The sequence below is a fragment of the Protomyctophum bolini genome, assembly GCF_963924005.1.
Source record: "Protomyctophum bolini genome assembly, chromosome: 21".
NCBI classification, from domain to species: domain Eukaryota; kingdom Metazoa; phylum Chordata; class Actinopteri; order Myctophiformes; family Myctophidae; genus Protomyctophum; species Protomyctophum bolini.
In genome coordinates, this window is record NC_137882.1 from 16641707 (window position 1) to 16668967 (window position 27261).

The 27261-nt window shown below is 41.4% G+C and overlaps 1 protein-coding gene across 2 annotated transcripts; it reads left to right on the forward strand.

Annotated features, from left to right (window-relative positions):
• The first annotated feature begins 842 nt into the window (after positions 1-842).
• LOC308336548 (coiled-coil domain-containing protein 106-like) lies at positions 843-9170 on the forward strand. 2 transcript variants are annotated; one of them, XM_080793942.1, is made up of 5 exons: positions 843-980; positions 2532-2748; positions 5073-5285; positions 6692-6898; positions 8505-9170. In XM_080793942.1, exons 2-5 carry the CDS (start codon positions 2544-2546, stop codon positions 8885-8887), a joined length of 1008 nt encoding a protein of 335 aa, XP_080650068.1. In that variant the 5' UTR covers positions 843-980; positions 2532-2543; the 3' UTR covers positions 8888-9170. The 2 variants fall into 2 exon arrangements, with proteins under 2 accessions (XP_080650068.1, XP_080650069.1); XM_080793943.1 differs by having other exon boundaries at positions 5076-5285.
• The last annotated feature ends 18091 nt before the right edge of the window (positions 9171-27261 follow it).

Consider the following 27261-nt stretch of genomic DNA (forward strand, 5'->3'; position numbering starts at 1 on the left):
TTATGTCGGTGTGCCTAATGCAGGGTTCTTCAACAGGTGACCCCTAGGGGTCCTCAGATTTACTGCAGGGCAGGGGGCCGCCAAATCTTTGTGATATATTTTTGAGTGGTGCAACCAAGGAACAGCAATGTCCCTTATATGTACCTATGTCTGTACCTATGCCTGGGGACCCACCGGGGACCCCCACACGGAGTTGCATCACTCAGTTCACACAGGTGTGATTTTAGTTTTTACATTAACCACTTAATATGTTCCTATTCTGAGGGAAACTTAGTCAAACATAGCAGAGTGAGCTTGTAGATCGGTTATTGTTTTTAATCAAAAACGGTTTGGTGTAGAGGGGGGGAAAAGCTGATGAAGTAGAGAGTGAAAGGTCAAGTGTAGGCTACTAAATATTGGTTTAAGAAGTGGTTAAATGTCTGAAAATGTACAAATATGAATCCAACATGACATGAATAGTGCGTTGCATTCACAACACACTGTGAGCTTCTAGATGGCTATTCTCAAATGGCCAAAATGTATGTATTAAAGTGTTAGTTTTGTAATAATCAAAATCTACAAAGTTCTAGTAACTAAAGTTTTCAAATAATTGTAGTTGAATAAAAGTACAATATTTTCCTCTGATATGTAATGGATTAGAAATACTCAAGTAAAGTAGGCCTACAGTAAAAATTTAAAAATACTTGAAAATTGTAAATGTACTTATACCGGTAGTTAGTACTTTCCACCTCTGGCTCCGCCCTGCCTTCATCCTGAGACCAATGAACGCGTCACATCGATGGTGCTCTAGCGGCCTCTGGCGCCGTCTTGGGGTAATGCATGTTGTGATTATACAGCCGTGCAGCATTTCCTCCTCAGCTCAGCTGTTCATGTTTTGGCGGAAAGAAGCCATTTTTTACCACAAATGAGGCAGTGTGGGACTCCTACTGAAGAATAAACAGCAGCATACGTTTTACCGACCGGTCTGGACGCAACATAAGGTACGCACTCGCCTTGGTTTTTATTCATTTTGTGTATTTCTTTGCTTATAGACAGTACCTTACTGATTTACTGTCAGCCATCTTGTCAGTAATTATTATCGTCTCCAAGAGATGAAATCATATAACAACGTTATTCTATTAGTTTTACCATGCACACATCGTGCTTAGCGTGTGTAAACGTCGTGTCGACTCGTGTCAATGTCAATATCAAACAGTCAGTTTATTGTGTTTAAGGCTGTGGATCAATTAGCACGTTAATTAATTGCTCCACTGCACCTAGTCTGCATCAGTGCTGCGTCCACGAGCTCACCGTCACCATGGAAACATCAATTAAGTGAAGCTGCGAGTGTTTCTTTAATCTAAAAGCAATGCTTATTATCACCTCCTCATGTAGAGCAGTGGTAAAATAATCATATTTGAAGTTGAACTTGGGACCCCCCACAACAAATAATCATATTTGAACTGGGGACCCCCCAAAATAAATAATCATGTTTGAACTGGGGACCCCCCACTTCGACAAGAACTTGGAATTGTACGAGTTGAGACATTAGCCTACATGTTGTTTGACTTATTGCTTGGCATGAAGAAACACATATACATTGCCAAAGCAAGTGTCAAAAATATAATAAAAACTGTTGAAAATGGGTGAAGTATTATTGGAGGGGGGGTGGGATATGGAAAATATAATAGGGCACAGGCCTACTAGGAACGATGCAAGTTGGAAATGCATGACAACCCAGTTATTATGCCTGTGTCCCTTTTATGCCCATATATGGAGTTCTTTCTCAGGCAAATTCTCTCTTCCTCACTTCCCATATCCCGCGTCCCGCACCGTGACTGCTCCTAGTTACAGTCCTTACCTCCAGGAAGAAACCCTAAATACAAAGTTAATACACCATTGCACATAAAAACAACTGACATATTGAGCCTATGACACACTTCCTTCCAGTAGGCTACCTTCACATTCAGTAGATCCTGTGATCTTTTGTGGCCAGATGTAATTTCTTGCGGTCTAGTAGGACTATAGTAAATAATAAAAAAAAGAAATCGCTATAAAATGTTGCAAAAAAAGACATATTTAGCCCCATGCTCGAATGCCCCCGCCCCCCTGTCAAAAACAGCTAAAATCCCTAAAACAAAAGAAAGCAGCAAATGAAAAAGAATTAACACTTTTACTTTCTCTAATAACAACCTAAAACATGAACCGTGGTTGAAAAAAACTAAAGTTGTCCTTAAATTCCTCACCAAAATGAAATCTTTCATTAAGGACGTTATTTCACAGTTCCACTTCTATACCCAGGATTTGTAAAATTGTGTTCATTTTGACGGGGGACCCTGCAATGCCTGCATATTAATGAACAATACAATCAATGTAATGGAATTAGCAAGCAAGCTAATAGTACATAACATTACATTACACAGGGAAAACGAAGCATAGCATAAGTGAGTGCTCCTAGGCGGATAGTAGTAGGGTCTCACATTTAAGTGGCTAAATATCTGGAAATACTGTATGTGTTGAACTTGAACATTATTGTCCATAATTGCCTGCAGGTGTGTGGAGAGATGTCGTTGTGGCAGCAGGAGCCGTCGGCCTACTCGCCCTGCGTGGAGATCGACTCCAGCTCGGTGAGGCGTAAGGAGAGAGTGAGCTCGCCCCCCTGGCTCAAACAGGAGCACGACGACCTCAGCATCATGAAGTGGGACACCTTTCCCACTGGGAACACGGCCGACGTGGTTCAGGACAACACGCCCAGCAGCGCCATGTCCAGTAAGCACAAATATGCATGCAGTGGTGGAAAGTAACTGAGTAACCGCGATTTCTTGGGTTTAATGCTTGTACCCTCGTGTGCCAAAGCCACGGAATCTCAGGTTTCGTTAATGTCATTTAATCCAGAATTCATAGTATTTTATTTACTGCTCGTTATCTGTTTTTAGCATCCATTGCTAGCCTCCGGTGACACCCATGTTGTGATGTCATCGAATATCCAAAATCTTCCTCGTACACGCACGCGATCTAAAGCATTTCTAGGGCTCGCATTGAGATGAAGGACTATGTTTACAGTTTAATATAACTTCATTCCAACCTCGCGAGTGGATAATTGTTTACATTTTGTGATGACGCTCTGGACTGCAGCTCCGTGAACCACACAACTACTTCGGGTTCAACTAGGCTCAGAGAGCATATAGTTACTGTATGTTAAAGACGGCCTGTCTATTCCAGTTCTCTGGCAACAGAACTCATGAGTTTAGCCACCAGATGGCGGCATGTAATCGGTTAAGTACAATTTTGAGGTATTTGTACTTTACTTGAGTATTTCCAATACTTTCACTTCTACTCCACTACATCTCAGAGGCAAATATTGTACTTTTACTCCACTATATTTATTTGAAAACTTTAGTTACTAGTTACTTTGATTATTATTACAAAACATACCTTAATAAATCAGACCCGTCTGAACTGAGTGGTGCTGTACTGCAGTGGTTCCCAAAGTGGGGTCCGGGGACCCCCAGGGGTACCTGAGGGAGTTCCAGGGGGGACCCATCTATTTTGTTCATGTTCATAAAGTGCTAAAGTGTTTAAAGCAGTGGTTCCCAAACTTTTTCATGTCAAGGACCTCCAAATTGACACTACTTAGCCCGTGGACCCCCATTTGAAAAGATATGCCAGGGACCCCCATAAGAGAAGACGTACACATTTAGACGTCTACATTTAGACGTCTACATTTAGACGTACACATTTAGCGTCTACATTTAGACGTACACATTTAGACGTCTACATTTAGACGTCTACATTTAGACGTCTACATTTAAACGTCTACATTTAGACGTATACATTTATTTGTTATCCGTGTTGCGAGGATGAGGGGGTACCTGGAAAAATATCTACCCCAAAAGGGGTACCTGGTCCAAAAAAGTTTGGGAACCCCTGCTGTACTGTACTCGTGCTGTAGTACTAAACATAATGCATATTGTTGTGACTTGTTGTGATCAAACATTTGACTTCCGCACTCCACGTTAGCAGCGAAGAAAGCTTGACCTGCATAGCAACAGTTGCTAAACTATTTGGATTGGCATTGGAAAATCGCTTTTTGGGGTAGGATTTAGTACAGGGCTAATTGTGTTTCCTTTGCTTGATGTACTGTGTAAACTGAATTGCCTTGTTGTTGAAATCTGCTATTCAAATAACTGCCATAGGAATGCTTTACGCTTCATTACTGGTGAGGGCTTTTACTCTCACTGTATTTATTATGAAAAAATGGGCTGGCCTTCTCTCACAACTCGTGGAGAACAACATTGTTTTCTTTTTTTATAAGGCCCTGTGTGGAAAGCTTCCGTTGTATTTATCTTTTAAATCAAAAAACCACAGGATATCTAATGAGCTCACAGGCATACATTACATTACACTTGACACTCACATGAAAAGTTATCTTTTATGCTCCAGACAAATGGAAGAAAATCCAGTACTCTCTGAAACCTGAGCCTCTATAGAGACATTTAAGGCACTACTTGAGGATGCATCACATATGGGCTGTACCTGTTTTGTGTAGCCCCTGTGTAATTATGGTGGGGTTTTTTCCAGCTCACTATATTTCACCTTATATAAAATGTTGTTGTTGTAAGTTTGTTGTATGTTTTGATCAGGGCGTCCTTTTAAAAGAGAGCATGCTCTCAATGGTCTTCCCTGATTAAAAACCCACTCAGACCTGAAATGCATCTGTGTCACATTAGCTTTAATCATTTTAAACTTTAGCTATTGAAAAATAGCAGATATACAAAGCTCATAGCACAGCTCTCGATACGAACTAGATCTGCTATTTTTTTTTTATCGTGAAAACGTGTGCAGCCAAAGGTCGGCAGCGAAATAATGGAAATAATGCAAGTAATGATAACTCTGGGGGTCCTTGACATGTAATAGTTTGAGAACCACTGATATAGAAACATAGGTTTTTTTTCAGAAAACTGTCATGATTTAGAAGACATTTGTAGAATCTGGTCTCAGATCTCAATGGGATAAATAAAAGTCAATAAATAAATAAATACAAACTAATGCTTTTCATATTGTTCTGTTTGCCCTGCCTTCCCCATCCCCAGCAGCCTCCACCTCGGAGGGCCTGCCCCCCAGGGTGCTGCTGACCATCACCAAGCTGCAGTGCATGCTGGAGAGCAAGCAGGAGCGCATCGCCGCCCTGGAGAGGCAGGTGGACGACCTGATGCAGGACCGCAAGTTCCTCCGCAGCCAGATCGAGAACCTCACCAGCAACCGATCCATGCCCGCTTTTGCACAGCCCACCCCTGTGGTCGAAGGTCAGTGTCACGATTACACATTTAAGTTGACGATTAATTGTCACACAAATAATTGCGATCAACGGTTTAATTGTGGGTTTTTTGCATTGAACATTGGAACGTTACAACTTGTATTTCTGTTGCCTTTTAGGCTTCGTAATCACAAATTGCACGTCAGGGCAGATAAATATGACAAATAACCTAAATATATAAAGAAATCACTGTGTTTCAATCAAGTGTTTAATATATTTTTCTTTCCAATTTATTTTCAAAATAGCAGAAATAGTTAATTTACATTACAAGCTTACAACACGTCACTGTTTCTGCTATTTTTGAAAAATGAAAATCTTTGAAAGGAAAATGTGTGGACAATTTGACATGTTTCAACCATAGACTGTAAAAAATATGGACAAAGCGTTCCCCGGGTCTAACATGAATGTAAAATGAAGCCTGAAATCCCTTGCACTGTAAGTCGCCATCTTTCAAGATCCGTTTGAGCCCAGTTTGGCCATTGGCTGGCCCAGACAACGAGGCGGGACTTCCCCCCTTCTTCTTCTTTGGTTTTTTTTTTGACTCGAGTGGGTGGGGGATCCCGTTCATGAACTGTAACGGTAGCCACGCCCCTCAGAACATGCGCGACTTTATGGTAATTATTTTTATAAATGGGGCCATCATTTTCCAAAAAGAATATTATGACATTAGAAATGAGACTTTAAACTAGTGACTGGAAGCAGAAAAGTATTCATGACCATGTTTATTAAGGTAATACAGTCTAGGTGAAGTTGGGCCCAAATACATGGACTTCTATGGGGCTATGGGTTTTTTTGAGCCCAATGATAGCGCCACAACAGGCCATTATATGAACTTTCATTTCCTTAGTGGCTTCACAAAAAATCTGTCTGACTGCCCCCCTGGTTTCAACATGGAAACGATTGACGATTATGCCAAAATAATTGCAATTATCTCAGATAATTGCGATTAGGCGATTGTGTAATAATTGTGACAGCAGTGTTGATTTTGTCGCTTAAAACTGTGGCCAAAATGTTCGTCGACTGCCTTTTCTCACGACAAAATATAAATCAAAACAAAATTAAAACTAAGCTACGATGACTAAAAAGTACTACATTGACAATTTCGTCAACGGATAAAAAACTAGACTAAAATGTTTGGGAGGGACTAGTGAAGAAGAGATCCAGTAGAACTAAAAGATTTTTATGTTCATTTTAGTTTGTTTGCGCTCGGGTTATCTGAAAATAGAAGTTCTACAAGCTCATAGATTGGCTATTGCTCTGCTATATGCTCTGGTACATTATATTTCAGAAGTGGTTCTCAAACCTTTTCATGACAAGGACCCCCACATTGATATAGCCAAAGCATATAATTAAATGAATTTGTTCAATCTTTCCCCTGTTTCTGTTCATACACAGCCCCTAAAGCCACCAAGGTTCCACACCCGGAGCCTAAGTCTCGTAGGAGAGAGCGGGCTTCCTCCAGCTCCTCCATAAGCAACGGCAGTGACTCGGAGGCGTCTGGCTTCTCCGAGATGTCTGCTGCCTCCAGTGAACACAAGAGGAAGAGACACCACAAGGACAAGAGAAGAGCCAAGAAAGGCAAGGACTACAGCAGGAAGAGAGGTAACGTGGAATGACAAGACACCACACAATGATAATCCAGGTAGTACACTATATACGTCCAAAATGCAGCAGCCAGAGTTTTAACTAGAACTAAGATGAGAGAACATATTACTCCAGTTTTAGCATCACTGCACTAGCTTCCGGTTGTTTTTAGGATTGATTTTAAAATTATTTTACTTGTCTATAAAGCTCTCAATGGCCTCGCACCTTCCTACCTAAATGACTGCCTGCCTAAATATGTCCCAAACCGCCCCCTAAGGTCTTCCACTGCTGGCCTGCTCGCGCTGCCAAAAAAAAAGGCAACTAAAAAATACGGGGAAGCAGCTTTTTGCTTCTATGGGCCGTCGGCATGGAACAAACTCCCACTGTACCTTCGTCAGGCAGCCTCTGTAGACATTTTTAAAGCTCAGCTCAAGACCCACTTCTACAACATTGCTTTTAATTGAGTTTTAATTTGCACGTTCCCACCCTGCCCTGACTGATTTGCTGCATGTGGTGTTTTTATTATTATTTTATTTGTTTTTATTTGTTTTTATTTATTTTTATTTATTTTATGTTCTTATATTAAATTTTGTTCTTTGCCATTGTTTTATCATTTTAACTACTTATGTTTTATTGTATTCTATTTTTGCCCTGTGAAGCACTTTGCGCTACATTTATGTATGAAATAAAGTTTATTATTATTATTATTATTATAATATAGTGGTTAAAGATTTTGATATAACAATGATGCCATTGTGATGTCATGTGAAGCACGACAACAGTGTGTAACATTTCTGTCATGCAAAAGAGGAAAAAAGAAAAAGCAGGTTCACTTTGCTGGCAAAATAATCTCAGACCGAGAACAATAGTGTGTTGGCTGTCCTACACCAACCACACTAGTAATAATACATACAATGTATGTATAAATATAGCACTTAATTTGTTTTGGCTGTTCCCTTCAAGTGTCGCCACAGCGAATCATCTGCCTCCATCTCACGCTGTCCTCTGCCTCTTCCCTCACACCAACTAACTTCATGTCCTCTTTCACTACATCCATACATCTCCTCTTTGGTCTTCCTCTTCTAGACCTCCTGCCTGGCAGTTCCAAACTCAGCATCCTTCTACCTATATACTCACTATCCCTCCTTTGTACAAACCATCTCAGTCTGGCCCATCTCCAAAACATCTAACATGCACTGTCCCTCGGATGTACTCATTCCTGTTTTTCACTTACGGTTGCTTGGATTCCAGCATTTCACCGCTACCTCTATAAGGCAACAGGCTGAATGCTGGTCATATTGGCATATTTGTGTGAATTTAAGCCACTCTTTTGCCATTTGAAAGTAACAGCACACTTCCAGTTCTTACGACCAGATTTACTAGAAATCGGTTTGGGATCCTTAGGATTTTAACGATTCCGGTTCCGTAACGATTCCCTCCTAATGGTCCGACTCCTTGACTATTCCCTTTTAGTTCCTTTTGTACACATCTTCAGTCCGTTTTGTGTCGGTATTTTGTGAAACAAATGTGAACTCATCATTGACAGGCACTTCCTTATGCTACTATTGCGGGATCTCTGTATAAAAGTGGCTACAGTCTTAATTTTTCTTCTATCTGTACTCAGCCACCGGCGTCCAGTATGTTATCCATCGCTACAAACAAGTCCTCTCCGCCTTTATCAAGAAGAAGAGCATGAGCGAGGCCTTCCGCCACTACGGAATTGACCGCAACACCATCGCCAACACAGCGTCCATCGCCGAGCTCCATCTGGCTGGCAAGGACCTGGTCTCTTTGGTGGGCACGTTCCGCCAGGGAGACGAGACTCTGGTAAACTACGCTCAGAGATGCTCCCTGGTCATTGATACAGACGCGGAGCTGGCTAGACAGATAGACCAGATGAAATCCAACGGAGAGCTTCTACCTATCTCTGGGAAAAGGCCCAGGGTACTGCACTCCCACCTTCAGCAGCTAGGTGGAGGTGGTGGAGAAAGCATTTTACTTGGTTAATAATGTGACTCATTTTAACCTTCTCAACCTGTGGTTCGGGGACCCCAACTTTTTTTGGGGGGTGGAAAGGCGTTGTGAGCTTCCAGTTGGGCTATTTTCACAATATTCGTCTGTGGAACAGAGTAAAACTAAATGTAGCCTGGCCCAGCCTGTGTGATTTCTGGTCTAGAGCTGGTCTAGGGCTTTTCTTTTTGAGCCGAATGCGAGCGAAAATAAAAGCCTGGGTACAGAGGCTAAACAAAATGTAATGCCTCAACTTTTTCCAATTCTAAGTGCTTGTCAGGGTGTGTGTGTGTGTGGGGGGGGGGGGGGGGGGGGGGGGGGGGAAAGAGTGTCCCCATTTCAAATAGGATTGTTTTGGAAGGTCGCGGGATGACAAGGTTGACAGCCATTGCTTTTTGGGGGACAAAATCATGCCTTTACATGGACTTCGGACTCATTCACTAACACAAATCTGTGCTTTATATCGAGATAGGTGTTACCGATCATACTAATTAAGGCTCTGTTCCATTTAGTGTACAGTGGTTCTCAAACCTTTTAATTTCAAGGACCCCCCCCCCCCCATAACTCTTGAGTGTAAAATGGACCTGAAACCTGTACAGGGCCATTTTGAACCCACTCAAGAACACATTGAGTTTTTCCAGTGAGCCAACATGCACAATAGAGCTTGCAGATTGGCTATTTCCAGCATGCAACCAAGTGTAAAATCAGTCATTACGACACCATTACGGTCGGACGAAATACTTTTTGTCCCCCACAAATCCAACTGTAGATTTAGTGGAATAAAAACGTATGATATTTATTATTTAGTCGACTAAAATTAGACAAATAAAGGTTCCTAAAATGCCTAAATTAAATTGTACTCAAAAGACATGACTAAACTAAATCTAAATAATTAGTGAATGAGGCCCAGAATGTCTAGTAGTTGTACTTGTTGTACTGCCCAACCCCCGGCACCTAAACTGACCTGAAGTTTCAGGTATCTCATTTTTAAGTAACATTGTTTTTATGTTCGCCTTATTTTGTTATCTCAATGTGATCATGAATGTTGAATGTGTATCTTGGTATCTTTATATTAGCTAATTTTACAGATTTAAAGCCACATTATTATTTAACCTTCCTCTTCTTTTTTTTTAATACTGTTTTTATTAGGCATTTTTGAAAGACAATTTCAGATTTAGACAATGATAATAAGTAATTCAGTTAAATAAAAATGAAAAAAATAACAGGCAATGTAAATGTTCCACATACAGTATAATAAAAAAAGACATAAGTGTAAAACAAAGAAAAACAGTTAAACAATGACAAGTGTGAACAGACAAACAAAACAGACAACAGGACAGACACTCTTGCTCTCAAACTACCAACATGTTGTGAATTAAGTAAATTAGACATTCTTTTTTAAATAATAAAAAATAAAATAAAGAAAAAACACTCAGTTCCTTTTCTTTCAGTTCCTTTTCTTTCTTTCCAATTTTCTATTGTGCTATCTATTGTGTAGGAGGGGTTAGCGTGCACCTATTAAAATATTCAATGAAGGGTTGCCATGTCTGGTAGAACCTATCTTCACTCCCTCTCAATTCAAATTTAATCTTTTCCAATTGTAAGTAATGCATAACATCCTTCATAAGTGAAGTGTGAGTTGGAACCTGTGCTTGTTTCCAATTCAACAGTATCAGTCTGCGAGCCAGTAGAGTCACATATTTTACCATGTTATATTGGAAAGTAGACAGTTTGACCCCGGGCCCTGTGACTCCCATAATTGCTGTTAGTGGATCCGGGTCAAAAGGTTTTTCAACAATGTCTGACAGTGATTTAAATATATTTTGCCAATATGATCTTAGTTTTGTGCAATGCCAGAACATATGAGCTAGAGTGGCCGGCGACTGGCCACATCTGTCGCAGGCTGGATTCACATTTGGATACATTCTGTTGAGTTTTTCCTTTGACAAATGTAATCTGTGTAATATTTTAAACTGTATAAGACCGTGCCTGGCACATACTGAAGAAGAGTGCACAAACTTTTGAGATGTAGACCATTGCTCGTCAGTGATAGATATTCCTAAGTCGTTTTCCCAAGCAGTTTTTAAATACTCCAAGGAGGCATTATTATCTAAACATGAGAGAGAGTTATAAATAATAGAAACACCTCCTTTGAGCAATGGGTCAGGTAGAAATATAGATTCCATTGATGAGTTGGGAGGTATGTTTGGAAATGAATCAGTGTGTTGTGTTAAAAAATGTCGTATCTGTAGAAATCTAAAGAAATGTGATTGGGGTAAATTGAATTTGCGTCGTATTTGTTCAAAGGTCGGAAATAACCCATCAATATAAAGATCTTTGAAGGAGTGAATACCATTTCTATGCCACACTTTAAATAATGAGTCAGAGAGGGACGGTAAAAAAGCATGGTTAGCGACCAGTGGTGCGCGCACAGAGCCCGGGTGCCAACCGAAATGCTTTCGTATTGAGAGCCAAATTTTGAGAGAATGCGAGACTATGGAATCCTTTGGCAACTTAGTATATCTTGAGGCCACTGGGGAAAAGATTAAAGCTGACAACGATGTTGGGGGACAACATTGACCTTCAATAAATGCCCATGTAGGCAATTGATCTTGGAGCCAAAATGAGAGTGCACGTAAATTACACGCCCAGTAATAGAGTTTGAAGTTAGGTAATGCCATTCCGCCATCTGATTTAGGCCTCTGCAAAAAATCCTTCTTTTAACCTTCCTCTTCTACCCGTTTTCGTACATACAGATTTGACAAAATAACATTTTATTAATTAGAACATTTTTACATAGTGCCGCTTTAATTGGAGCGGTTTCTTTTCTATTTATTTGAGGAAGGCAGACAAGGTAGTTAGTGCATGTGCCCACAAGGTGGCAGTGCTCACATGTTAAATGATGTTTACAAATTATGGAAGTCACAGAGTAGCTGGAATTTTAGTCCAAAATGGTGGATTCTTTAATTCTGTTGTTTAGGCACCGTATACACCGTATATGTACACATGTACACATGTTCTTATTATTGTTTGGTAATGTTTTGGTTGGTAATGGTTTTGTTGAATAATTCACTGTACTCGTATTCTGAGAATATTTAAACTGTTCCAAATATATATATATTCTTTTGAGTTTTTAGTTATTCTTTTCTTAACTGCTCTGTTTCAATTGAAAATTTGTTTTGAAACTAAACTCACTGAATTGTTGCTTTTTCATGTTTACCCACCCAGGCCACCCTAGACCATTGTGTAGAATATTGTGTAATTTGTCATGGTCAAACACAATGTTGGGAGGGGTGCTATATAGACATTCTCAACACTATCATGTCAAGGAAAGTTGCACACAAAGCTCAAGTGATGGAAAAATGTTTATCTAGAGGTCAACGATGTTAACTATATGGTATGTAATGAATTGTAGTTAAAATCATATCGTCTTGGGTATGAAACCTCATTATGTCCAAAACTGATATTTTTCAGTATTCAAATACAAAAATAGAAAAAGTTGCAGATCTAAAACGCATTCTGCTACTTTTAATGTGTGACACTATAGTATGAATGATCAAGTAATAATAGCTTGAATTTATATATGAACCCAAGGATGCTTTACATCAAAAACAAAGAACAACAAAACAAAACAACTCTTTGCCATAAGCCTGAGAGATTAGACTAATAGAAAGTAGGGCATTCATTTATGAAAAACAAAGTTAAAATATGGACACGAGGTTTCTGCTCGACAGCAATGATACATAATTGATTTCCATATTAAATGTTGCAGCTCCACAGGTGAAAGTATTGCGGACAGTCTGCTGACCAGGGCTTGTGTAGACAGATGGACAGTCTGCTGACCAGGGCTTGTGTAGACAGATGGGGAGGCTTGTTGAGACCGACATCCCTGCAAAGTCATAGTGGTAAGTGTCAGTGCAAAGTGTTGCTATTTAATTGCATTCTCCATTTATTCAGAATTTGTGCCATGGACCACCATTTGATGACTCAGACCCAATATGGTCTTGTCATTGGATACCATTTTGTCCACAATTCCATGCTGTATTGATGTGGTACAATAGGAGAGATGTCAGGCAAACAATCAGATGACAATTCTTCTACATTACACTAGCTGATAATCGGGCATTTTTTACGCTCAAAGCCCGATCAACATCAAGAATGTTTGATATTTGCTCTATCCCGCTCTGATTATCCTGTAGTGTGTGGTGCTATCAGATTTCAGATTGAAAAAATCAGCTAGGCTAAAAGGATAACGCAACAACATGGGGACTTGTTTACATTGTGGTCCTATATATTCTCATCATGAACATAGCATATTAAAAAGACAGGATAACAAGGAAAAACGGCGGCAGTGAATGACAATCCCTTTCTATGTGAATTTGCCTTTTGGTCAAGTCAATGAAACCACTGATTCACATCAGGTGTCAGGGGGGCATTCCACATTTTGGTGGCAGAGTAGTAGTAGTAAAATGTATGTTCTATATAGATGGCTGGTACCAGATTGTTGTTTAGTATTGTGACTGTGGGCGCCACTCCTTTTGGAGAAGTACTAAGACAGGTATAAGCGTGTTGAGGGCACTGTACTTGAACTTCTGCATCTCTCTTGATATTCTTACCTGCCTCAGACTTTCGTTCTTCTCCGTTGTCTGGTACCAACAACTTGACATTGTTCCTATACGTTCCAAAAAGCGAGATGTGATGGTGGCTTAGTTTGTAAGTTTGTAAATACATCGAAGATGCAAATGTAATCCATCCCTAATGGATGAAGCCTTGGCCTGGAAGAGAGGTCATCAGGTGGTCTCCAACCTTCTTAGAGTGTTTCAACCCTCAACCACTACACTCTCCAATTGGCGGGTCAGCAGTGATTGTCTTATCGAGTCTCTCTTCCTCCCGTTCTCTTGGGAGACTCTGGGGTATTGCTCATTAGGAATATATAGGCCTTTAGTCTCTTGGCCTTAACTACACATACGCAACGCAGAATACTATATTTTCCCTGGTGTTGGGATCTTTTAGGATTTGAAAGATTCCGGTTCCTTTAATGGTTCTCTTTAACGATTCTAATAGGGGATTCCAAATGGACCCTTACAAGTCTGTAACCCAGAGAGTGTACAAATCGAACCAAATAAGGGTCCATTTGGAGGTCCTTATGGGGGTCCTTGAAATGAAGTGCCCACATACCAGCTCTGGCGGTGCGATAAAACCGGTTCCACATGGGATTCTGCTGCCTTGGAAGGAAAACGGGCGTCCCACAGATTTCACAAGGCTGCAGGGCTGCTGTGTGGTCTGAGCACCAGCAGGGGGCGGAGACAAGCAGGCTTTGAGTTTTGTCCTCCCTGCCTTGCCATGCTGTGTGTAGTGGCCAGAGGGGACATGTGCATGCTGGTCCATAGGAGGTGGCCATGCAGTCCTGTGCCTCTTCAAACCTCCCGAGGCAGCATGCATGCATGTCATGTCCATGCTCCTCACCATAACTTGTCACCATGTCTTCTTGAATGTTCTCTCCAGGCTATATCAAACTGGCATTAGTGCTGTAGCTCAGCCCCCCAGTGTGTCTCCCCCCCACCCCCCCAATACTAATCATATTTGAACTGGGGAGTGGGGACCCCACAAAATAATCATATTTGACCTGGGGACCCCACAAAATAATCATATTTGACCTGGGGACCCCACAAAATACCGTAATCATATTTGAACCAAGGAGTTACCACGATATCTGCATGGGAATGGTCTCTCATATGCCGATTTGTAGGTACGGTATATAATACTGTTAACAGCAACTGGGACAAACGGTATAAGATTACTCCCATTGTTCCTCCCCACGCACCGCCTGGCAATGTCCTATACCTGAGCAGAATGGCAGCGCAATCAAGGCAAATCAGTGCTTCACGTCAAGGTGTTAAAAAAACCGCCACGCTCTGATTCCACTGTGATGCACATCTTTGGACGGTTGAGACTGCAAACACCCCCCACCCCACACACACACACACACACACACACACACACACACACACACACACACCCACACACACACACACACACACACACTGCTCTGTCTGTCTGTGAAGGTTGATTGAATAAGGCTACTGATGATGAGGCCATTGTGGCCAATAGGTACGTGGCGTGAATGCTTGACTGGTCCAGTGGATGCCGTCAATGACTGGCCGCTGCCATTGTGGCCAGCCATTGAGCCGTGACTTGCCCAGCTGTGGTGTAGAGCAAACTATCAGCTGCTTAAATGAGTTTACTGGGGATGTAATGGTTGATTAAAGTGTCAAAGGCCTGGTGTGATGTTTCAGAATGATGATCCACGTGATAGCCTATGTGCAAAGAATATCCTGCTATGTCCTAGGCCTAGCACACTGTTTCCCAAACAATTCTTATGGGTCACAACTCATGTAAAAATCCCATTTTCAACAAACCAAAAACAAATCCAAGAAATTCCAAAAATAAAAATAATAATGAAGAAGAAGTATTGCTTTTGGATCTTCTATTTTCACTAGTTTGAGTCCTGAGCAAACATCTAACCTTTCTTTTGGATCTTCTATTTTCACTAGTTTGAGTCCTGAGCAAACAACTAATCTCGACCTGAAAAGTTTGGGACCACTGCCCTGGGCATCTGTTCTAGCATCTGTTATCATTCATGAATACAGATTTTTACTTTATGTATTTTTCATCCAATAGAAATGAGCAATTCTCTGCATTTCTCATTAACATGCAGTGTTACAAGCGTAGCCATAGAGTCAAGTTTTGTTTTAAAATATTTCTGGCTTGTATGCTGCTGTTTTAGCGCCCCACCTGTATTGAATGACAACAGTACAGTTACAGTATGATATTATTTGACAACAATAATCAACCATGAATGGATTAGGAGAACTACCCAATACCAGAGCCCACAGCTCCATATCTGCTGTAGATATATTTCCATAGCTTTATTCAGCGAATATTCAACTTTGATGTACAATGTCAAATAATCTTTTGATATTTTGAATAGTCAAATATTTTAATATTCTGTGAAACCCCTTGTATGCCCATGGAATAGTTTTTGCAAATACAAATCCATGGAGCAGTGCCCTGTAGGCCAGGTGTTGCTATCAACGCTGAGGTGTCAAGCTGTGCTGAATATGGCACCTCAGCTATGGCAGCGCCCAGGGCACCCCTCCGTGGATTCCTCTAGCCATCCTTTCAAAATAACCTTGTATGTATAGTACAGCGCTAACTAATGGGCAAGAAATGACAACATTTGCAATGAGATGAGCCATTTGACTTTGCATGTTGCTCATAATAACAAAGCCTTGGGGGTCTGGAAGGAAGCCACATGTAAATCAGTGTTTTGTATAACTTCAATATATATATATATATATATATTACACGAAAAACATGTGATGAGGCAAGGAAGCTCAACGAGGAGCTATACAGAATACTATTAAAAGCACAGCTTGTGTTGTAGGCCTCGGCTTCGATGTTATGTTAATGATTATTATGTTAGCTTTGTTTGATGTCATTCAGGACACTGCTACGTTGCATTTATAGCTGCCTTTGATGCACAGAAATTGAATTTTCCATGTCCAGCCGGACAGTAACACATTTTAAGAGGCACGGTGTTATCATTCGCATCATGATGTTTGATCACAGCATCCTCTCTGCACCTCTATAAATGTCATGTTAATGTGAAGAGGACATGACAAACAATTTGTGGCAAATATGTCTATCCTGTCTGCAAGTTTCAACACGTGGATATCGTGTCCTGTATGTTAATCCGTCATCAATTCAATTCAGCTGACAAAATCCAAGATAGTAAATCAGATAATCCAGATTTTGACATGCAGTACTAGCACAATCTGGCAATTTGCCTTTTGTTTGTCTTATGAATTCAGTAGTAGCCTAAAAACTTAACTATGTATGACAGTGATGCAGCTTGAACATCAGTTTAATGGCTCCAATCCATTAAACACAAAACGTAACCACTTCCCACTCTTCTAATGTGCTACACCAGGGATCTTCAATGTTTTTCAGGCCAAGCTAGGACCCCTTAGCTGGAAGAGAGATGAAGCAGGGACCCTCCACTACATATATTGTATATCATCTATCTCATAGATAGCTTCAAAGACTTGTTTGACACATTTCACCACTTAAACCGTCAGTACTTGGTTTGCGCCGAGTCCTCTTGCTTTGCCAAAAATCTACAAGCTCACGTGAGCTTGTAGATTTTTGGCTAAAGTTCCCTTCAGAATAACGATGCTAGGCTTCAGGTGGTTAGTGTAAAAAGAGAAATTTAACACACCGTGATCAAGGGGTAGTGGGAGTGATGTCAGGACTTTGTGCTCCATCGAGGGTCTGTGGGAGGGAGGAGAGAAGAGGACATGCTAGGGACGAACCCTGCGATGTGTGAAGGCAACTATACAGACTCACTGGGCAACCCTCTGCACTGTGTAATTACTAGCATCTGTTATCATATTCATAATGGAGGTCAAAGTAAGAGAGAACACACATAGAAGCCCAGGTTGTCTAACCTGTAATGCCAGTAAGACGCCCTGAGGGTGAGAAGCAACCTCGGCATGCACGCATCTGCCTGGATGATGTCAGACTGCTGGGCGAGCGCTGGCGCTTTGGCATGGGGTGGGTCAGATCAACATATGGAATGAATTCTGTACTATACACAGTATGGAGTGTGTCTTGAGTGTACAGGGTCAGCTCCATATATGGAGATCTATGGGTGGCTGTGGGGGCAGTGTCTTGAGTGTAAAGGGTTTGATTAATCTTCAGACCTGTTGAGAATTCTCATATATGGAAGGGTTTGAGGTAAAATGTAGAGTTGCTCCATAGATCTAGGTTATGATGCAGTCTTGCAGTGTCATGATCTTCATATATGGAGACGGACTGACGGTCATATATGGTGGCGATGAAGTGACAGAGCGACGGACAGGTTTGGCAGGTTTTCATAGTAATCTGCGACCTATAAGTCGCAAATACAGAAAGCTCATCACTAGGCCACCATTTCTTCGCTGGGGTTGTTGTTGTTTGTTGTACAGTATATTATTTTGTGTTTATATGTACTGTAGGCTATATCGTGTTGTTGTTTCTGTGACTTGTTAATTATAATTTTTTTGTGTGTGGAGGGGTTTCAGATCATTAGTTAACCCATTCTTAACCCATTCAACGTTTGTAGAATCTGCCTCAGGTCTTAATGAGTTAAGTGGCTCTGTGGGGTTGTCATCATTATGATGATGCTGCATCATGCATTGTAAAGCCTCAGCCTCCAGCACCATTCTCACTGGTTATCACTGGTCTCAGGACCCTGGGTTAGGACACCCCTCGCCCCAAATCTATCTGTGTTTCTTGATGATATGACTGCGATGATTGGCACTTAATGGCCAACCGCCATTTTGTCCTCCCTCCCTTTGCATGCATTTTCTGTGTCATTAACTTTCCGAGCGAGAGAGAGGGAGAGAGCTTACGTCACGTGGGCACATGACTCATTAATTAAAATTGTGCCACCCTCTGCCGCCGCTGCAGAAACACACACAATCATTCAGAGAGCCAAGATCACGCTCATGAATACCGTGAAATGATCAGTTAATACCATAATAATAAGTGCTATAGATAGACAGCACCGGAACCTCCAGGCCAACAGAGTTAAATACCACATCATTTGCGGCTTTGGATGTGCTCACTTTTTTTATTAAAAGCAAAAGATTATTCAACACATTTATTAAATAATTTCATTTGGATTATTATTTTTGTGCACACTAATCACTTGTCCTCTAGTCTAATCCCCCCCGCAACTCCACCCACTGCCTCCTTTTTTACCCCCTTCTATTCCTGAAAGACGTGTCGTGGTTTGTCGCACGTCACCGTACGGCGGAGCCAACGAGACTGATCCATGGATGGAGAAGGGATGACCTAAATCGCGTCATCATCTGCTAGTGTCACAGACCGGTCGTCTTCTCCGTCTTCTGTGTGATACGTCACATACTCTCGTATACACCGTCTGGTGAAAACCTCACATTGCACAGCTTTTGTGACAATTTAAGGAAAATCCGCACTTCCGCAGAATGACCCCTATTGGTGCATGCATGCTTGGAATACAGTAATACAATAATTACGTTTACTACACATATCACTGCTTTTGAATAGATTTGGTGTGCTATATTGATGAGACCCTATTATGTGCAGAATTCTAATCTGCACCCCTGGTATACCCATATACCAACCGGTTTCTGTCCCTCGCTTCGGTCTCCGGTCTGTGAGATTTCAATGTTTCTCCAGCGTAATCTGAAGACTCACTTCTTCAGACTCCAGTTTATCCCCTGGCACTTGCTGTATAGCACTTGACCTAGCCTGGACGACCTTGCAGTCCTTAGATGGTTATGTAAACAGATTCCAGGTCATTTGTAGACCTGGCATCCTATAGTTTATATAGTTTCAATGTAGAGATTATAGATTTTTGGTTTACCGTACTTATGATCCTACATTACTATTTCTATGCATTTGATGTATTACCTCATGTTTTCCGTGCTTTCTGTAAATCGCTCTGCATTAAGAGCGTCTGCTAATATATTTAATTCTATGTAGTATACACCAATGGTTCCCAAACTGGGGGCTCGGGACCCCCCGAGCGGGAGAGCAGTGGGGTCCCCAAATTATTTTGATGATTAGCTTAATGTGCAACATTGTTTTCTCACTCAACAGTAAACAAACCAACATACAGTATAAGTGTATACATCTGCACATTTCTAAAGTGTCAATTTAAGGACTTTAAGACCTTTTTAATATCAAATTGTCAAATATTACGTAAGAGTCAAATATTGTGAAAATAGGCTATCACTATTTATCTGTGGAACCTAGTCATATTTAAATGTAATGCTGAGCCACTGCAATAGATGACTCATCTCACCATCCACTCCCATCCAACCTCAATGTGTTCACACTATGGGTTTTTTTCTACCCGACTATATACGGAGAAGGGCGTTGAGGGAGTGGGGGTTTGTTCGCTTGTTGGGACTCCGGCAGAATACATTATGCCCCCCCCCCCCCCCCCCCTCTTCTTTTAAGCCTCGGAGACTACTACCCAGAAGCCCCCTGTGAAGTTCTTATCAGTGGCAACCAGATGGAAAAGTCATCCGGCAATGTCAATACGTCGTGATTCGTTGATTGACATCGTGGCTAAAAGAGATCTAGAGAGACTGGTGGTAAAAATATATAGATATATATATATATAATCTACGTGACATCTTGTTAATAATGCCTATAATTTGATTTACTAATTACTAGGGCTGTCACCATTATGAATTTTTACTTGACGATGAATTGTCCCTCAGATAATTAACAATTAACGATTTAATTGCGTCGTTGGGAAATTGGAGCATTATGAATACAAATTACATTTCTGTTTTTAGGCTTCGTAAAGAAAACGTGCACAGGGCACATAATTGAATAGATTTATAAAAATATATATATAATGGAAATGGCCACTATGAGCCACAACTTCCACAAGCTCAAAACGCGTCATGACTGCTATGCCCCACAGGCCTCTTTGTTTTACAGCTATGACCGTGCCCTACAAACCACAGACTGAACTGAACTGGCCGCAGTGGCTCAGACTGTGCATCTATAGGGATGACGTGCCATGACGTGTCTGGGCCAGAACAACAATAAAACATGACAATGGCCTATTATTGGACACAGCAGTGTCCTCATGCCTTCTAGCGGCACAGAGCAGCGGACTGAAGCCGCCCTGGTTGTGATCTATTGGTGTTGTCACCATTAATACATTAAGACCTGAGGCCAATTCAACTGCTTTCTAAATCAGTAGTTCTCACCGGATTCAAGCTTTTTCAAAAATAGCAGATCTACAAGCTCGCAGCAGGACACAAAGTGACACCCTGTGAACTTGTATAGCCTATCTGCTATTTTTGCATAACGAGAAAAAGGTCACTGGATATGTTTTCAATCGCTGTGGAACTCTGGAAAGATGTATTAGTCATAATCCAAATATTTAAGTATTACGTTTATATACAAGGAATTTGTCTCGGTGAAGATGGGTGCATTCCACCGAGTCAGGACAGTACAGGAACATTTACACAATATTTACAATCATCTGGTTCTCTGTGAAATGGAATGACAAGGCATGGCGTCAGGGAGCCCCCTCTACCCCCACCACTTAATTTTGACCACAGGGGGATAAATAATCATATTGGACTGCATTGAAATGGCATCGCCATGGCACTGTGGCCTACTTTTAGTTTTGAGTGGGTTATTTTAAGATTCCACATTTTAAAGTCTGCCAGGGGGGCAAAAGGAAAGGTGATGAAACGGAGCAGGGGGATTGTGCGCAAAATCTAAACTGTCCACGTTGAGAAATTGTTTGAAAAATATCATGCAGAAATGAAGTTATAAGTAACGTAGCTGACCTACAGGGCAAGAATGTATACGTTACAAAACCCAGTCAGTATGGAGAAACATATTGGATTTCCACGTTCAACCGGGCGTCCTATGTTGGGCATTTGGAAATGATCAAAAACCTAGCATCTAACAAGCTCACAATGCATCACATCTTGAGCGTATAAAATAGGGCTTGCGTGGCTAAACTTGGGTAGAATAAACAGTGTTACCATAATCCCATGGCCCTTAACTCATATTCTAATATACGTCATAACAATGGGATACTAAACTCATTCATTGTTAGCCAGTAATACTAAATGTAGCATGGCCCATACACAATATATCCATGAATATAATACTTATGTAGAACACAATAGCCATGAATAATGTATAACTCCAACTGTACTTTCCAATTTTCAACAGTTTTATTATATTTTGACACTTGCTTTGGCAATGTCAACATATGTTCTCTCATGCCAATAAAGCTCCTTTGAATTGAATAATGTTACAAATCTGTGAGCCGTTACAATTAGTCGTGTTATTTAGGTCAAACACAATTTGACCTCAGACTCGTTAACTCAATTCTTTACAATGCTTGTACTGGTTTATACTGTAGGTCCAGTACATAATGTGAGTAAAGCGCACAGCTCCGCTGCCCCTAATTGAACTCAGTCGGTAGCTCAACTGATGCACTCCCCTCCCATGCCATGCACACATAAGAGGATGATGAGATATTGTTATTTGTGAGAGCATCCAGCTGCTCTTACCTTTTGTCATGATCAAATTCCCCAAAACAGCGATAGACGTCACGGCCATCAAGCATTTGGGAGCCAGAGTTGCCATGTCTGCTTTTTGGACATGCTTTTTCTGTAAAGTTGCTTGTGAATATTGGTGGTTGCCGATTGCAGTTTAGTTGCTTAACTCCCAGTTTTATGCCAGGGAGCTCCTGTACCAGATTTGTTAATTATTTCAAGACATACAGTATATGTTTTTAAATGGCAGGTCTACAAGCTCACAGCGCGTTGCATTGTGACGTGTTGTGAGCTTGTAGATCTGCTATTTTCTGTTATAGTGCCACCAGGAGGCCGACTCTTTTATATTACTCCTCCAGATTCTGTCCAAAAATCCCGCAAATCGTTACACACTATCTCTATAGTCATGTGTTCAAGACGGATCTGTCCGATATTTCATATTCCATCCTAATTGGCTAACATTGGCTTTTGCAAGTTTGCAGGATTTGCCCGTTTTGAACAAAAAGCCTCAAATCATGAACGCAGTGTGCAATTTACATGAAATCTTTCAGACTTTCCTACTAGGCTGAGGAATATGTCCCACACTTTCCACATTGGCCTGTTATAGCGCCACCAACAGGTGGATTTTTGCAAAACACATTTTTGGAACATAATGCCTCAAATCATCCAATTGCCATCCAAGGCATAAGAAGAAATTGCACCATTTTCACATTGGCCTATTATAGCGCCACCAGGAGGCCACAACCTGATCTGCCCTACCTGTGCCCCGAGGGGCACTTTTTCTATTTTATTTTTATTTTTGGCCTATACCACTGGTTGTTGGATCTAATAAAATGAGATTACGGTAAGAAAAGCGCAGGGATGGAATTGTCCTTTTTAAGTGGCCTACAGTACATAGTCACTTATTTTGGGCTTGTTTCCCTAGACCTGGTTGCTTATTTCTCTCACATAATCTGGCAACACTGACTCAGAGCTGTGGCAAGTCTGTCAACGATGTGGCACCTGCTCACAGACAAAACGCCAGACCACAGGAAAAGCAGCACCACGGAAACAAAATGGAATCCGGAGAGGTGAGCTGCTAGCTGTGGCCATCATCATCGACACTTGTGAGTCAGAGAGGATGGCGGTGGTGGGAGAAGGGAGGGGGGATCGAGGCGGATGCTTCAGGCTCGATTAGGCTCCATCTCCAGAGCTGAACTCATCATCACCCCCGTCATTAGCGCCACATTCACAGCTGCCACTCCAGAGTGTAAGCAGGTGGACACGCAGAAGGCTCGTTGCAGTTCTTTGATGTGCAGTTGGCCTCTAAAAGCTCTGGAAATGCACACACATTTAATAGTACAGTAGGCTACAGCGGTATTGGTCGAGGGTGTCCCCAGATGATAGTGACAATTTAAGAAAAAAACGAATACATTTTTTAAATAGTTAAAAGAAAATAACGCTTTTTTCTTTCTTTTTTTCAAATCTTTGCTTCTGGAGTAGGTTCCTGGCAGAAAATATTTTTGAGATGGGGGTGGGGGAGGGATTGCAGCCAAATCCGTATCATTTTGGCGGTCCTTGACATGAAAAGGAATTTTCTCTATTCTCTATTTTATCTAATTTGCTCTAAATGCAATGCAAACAAGCTAAATATATAATGCTGTCGCATGTTACGACACTACACTACTAAAAGCGGTATTGGGTATGAAAGTTGAGTCAGCTAGACTTGCTGACCACTCAATCAAGATGGCTTTACTAAATTACTGCTGAACTGTAATTTGTATCTGTCTCCACCTGTGTATCGCTTCTTTCGTGTGGACTAGTGTAATGGTTTAGGAGCATGATGGGATTATACTATACAGTGCTATCAGGCATGCACTGACTCCCTTCCTATAGTGTTGATCAATATATGTGCCGTTCCTTTGTTTTCAAGGTTGATTAGGAAGTCACCTCATTCACAACAGAATTAGCCCCATAATGTGGATGTTGAGAGGTGAGGGGTGATATTGATCCCCCCCCCCCCCCCCCCCCCCCCATTTCTCACACACACACACACACACACACACACACACACACACACACACACACATGGAATTACTGTATCAATCAATGCCCCATCATTCAGCCAACGTTTGCCACTTGTCCTTCAAATCAATGTGTCACTAGTTTGCAATCATGTGTCACATACAGACAACCCAACCAAAAGCACTCACATACGTACACATTGAGCTTTGAGTTCAGGCCCCAATATAGTGTATCTGCTTTCCTCTGTCAATGTTGTTTTGTTTCGCCTGGAGCTCAGTCTACAGACACAACACCCCTCTCTCAACCAATTAGATAATATGTGGTGTATTGTGTTTTCATTGCAGCAGAAAATGTACGCTTCACCAGTGTGTGCTGCTGACCCGTTTCACTGTTTTACCGGTTCTGCGGCAGTCATTGTTTCGATGTTCCGCCGCTCTATCTTCTTCCACTTTTGTCCTGCCGTTTGGTGCATCAAACTCTGACGAGCCCTCCATCGTCGCTTTCAGCCATCCTGGTTCTCTATATATCTTGCCAGTTTGTTAGTCATTTGCACTTTTCAATAGCAGTCAACGAGTTAAAGTTTTTACATTAAGCCAGCACTGTTTGCATACTTATTACTTATGTGAGTTGGATCATTTTATCGTTTCACCACCATCAGTAATCCATATACTGTAATCACTATACATAGAATGTCCTGGCATTCTTGTGTGTTTCAGAGAGATCAGATTTGTCACAGTGTCGTGACTAATGTGTGGGATGAGAGGCTGGCAGTGAAACAACTGTCCTAGTTTCCTGTCACAAAACTGCTTACACGTTCACTCCAGATGAACGTTGTCAGATATTCCTTCTACACAGCCGTGGTCTGAGAGAGAGATGAAGCAGGGACACCCCACTACATTGTATAGCTATGTAGCAGATTATACATAGATTTCATAGATCACTTGACTAGTTTGACATGCACTATTTGACAGCACTATGTTGGATTCATGTTAATGTGTGTTTTCAGAAGTAACTTGACCTTTGGCTCTGTACTTGGTGTACTTGGTTACCCCAAGGATACAGTATTTCACAAGGAAAACTGGAGAGAATATTTGTTTCAATTAGGACAGACTGAAAATAACTTTATACTTGGCATTTATCCACTTAAAATCCTCGCATTCCAGTGTTGTGACGCATTGTGAGCTTGGTGAAGAACTAGGGCTCCATTTTCGTCACCGCTAAACCCCTTATCCCTAAACTTCTTTATAGAGCCCATGGTGTACCGTAGGCTGAAAAAGAACGCTCCAATTACAGTTTAACTTTGGTCCATTTTACAAAGTATAGTCTGTGTGGTTAAGCTGAAGCGATATTGTTAAATTCAAAATATTATCAAAGTATTCCGCTACAGTTTAGCTGTGTCCACTCCACTCCCCAAGGTGAGCTGGAGCACCACACACACACACACACACACACACACACACACACACACACACAAACAAACAAACACATATATCGTACTGCCATTATGGCCACCTATAGTGCACCCCTCTCCCTTTAGCTTCCAGGAGCCATTTGTTAAAGCAGCAGACCAGGAAATGAGGTCTGCTTCAGTGGCGGTAACCCAAAGCCTGCAGGGCACGCTCCAGGGAACAGCACTTTAAATGTAAGGCATTGATCACGCCGCCGTCGACATGCCTCTCTGGGACAGGGTAACATTTTAGGGGGTCGGGGGGCGGATAGGGAGTCCTGGTGATGACAGTGTTTTCAGTGTGTGGACAAAGACATCAGATTCATAAGCTGATGGATGAGTCTCTGTGCTGAGGCTGAGACCCTGAACAAAGGGTTTTATGCTTTTGCAGGATTTTGAGGCCCTTTTTCCACAACTGCTGTATTTTTCTCCTTCCACTTAATGATGAGAATAAGAGATGCTGTATGTACTGTGTGCAATTGCGAACAGGTACTGCTGTGCCAAGGCTCAGTAGACTAACAGATAACATACTTGCATGTCGTTGTGTCTATACGTACGAGGGGTCTTCAATGTTTGTCAAGGCACAGACCTCTTGGCTGAGAGACAGATTAATTCCTGATTCATAACAGTGTTGCAGATGAAACCTTTCCATAGATTTAACAGGGTGTTTGTGATAACGGCCAGCTAGCCTCGATACCCAGGCTTTTATTTACGGCCAGCTAACTGGGAATCTGCCCTCAATATGTCAACTGAAGAGACAGGTTACACTACTACAGTGTAGTGTAACCTGTCTCTGGACTTTATGACGTGTGGCACCTAACAGCTATACCACTTTTAAATACCCTTTAGTGAGTATTATTTAAAAGCGGTATTGGGTGCGAAAGTTGAGTCGGACTTGCTGACCAATCAGATGGCTTTACTGATGAACTGTAAATTGTATCTCCTTGTATCTCCTAGTGGTATCGCTTCTTGTCAACCTTTTCAAAAGTTTCTAGTTTACTAAGCAGATATATGTTTTAGTTCACGTGCTTTTGTCATACAGATTTGTCTTTCTCAACATTTTATTTTACCTGGTATTTTTGTTAGGCACTTCGTTGTTTTCTTTGTACTTCTGTGACTGTTTAACTTCTTCTTTGTTGGCTAGGGTTCATGAGTTCTCTGCTTACTCTGATCTCACACCGATTTGAGTGGCTCCGGATAAGAGTAGACTATCTGCTGCTACAGTAAATGCCTAAATAGTCAATTATAACTGGACACGACTACCATTTTTTGTTCCTTTTTTGGATACCGTACATATGGGTATAATTCATTTTCTGCTTCACCCAAGTGATGGCTACTCAGATGATTATGATGAGGAGCCGTAGAGGTTAAATGTCTTGCTCAGAGACACTTTAACACCAGACTGCCTTTCTCTGCCCGCTAATCTATGGCCATGCACCACTAAATCACACATATCAAGCACATCACTCTCCAGTGATAAGCTTTTAATTTAATGCTAGAAACGTCATTTCATTGCAATTAAATGTTAGTTTCTTCAGATCATATTCATAATCTGCCAGAGCTGTTGAGGCAATTAAGGCAGCTGACCAAAGTTGAGAAAAGACTTGCAGAGAGTGCCATGAGTTCCACAATGTTGAGAAACTTGGAAATGCTAATAGATGATATAGATCAGTCTAATAGGCTCTCCTCCTTGGTGCTAAAGTTGCCTCAATGTCAGCTCATAGGGCTCTGTTTCTGTGTGATGGATACATGCCTTTGAGTGTTGTCCTCACAAACTGCTGTGCCAT

Bases quoted from the DNA above. Each gene is read 5' to 3' on its own strand.
- LOC308336548 (XM_080793942.1), top strand. From the start codon at position 2,544: ATGTCGTTGTGGCAGCAGGAGCCGTCGGCCTACTCGCCCTGCGTGGAG. The intron at 5,286-6,691 runs GTCAGTGTCACG...GTTCATACACAG, and splicing joins GCCCACCCCTGTGGTCGAAG to CCCCTAAAGCCACCAAGGTT. The intron at 6,899-8,504 runs GTAACGTGGAAT...ATCTGTACTCAG, and splicing joins GGACTACAGCAGGAAGAGAG to CCACCGGCGTCCAGTATGTT.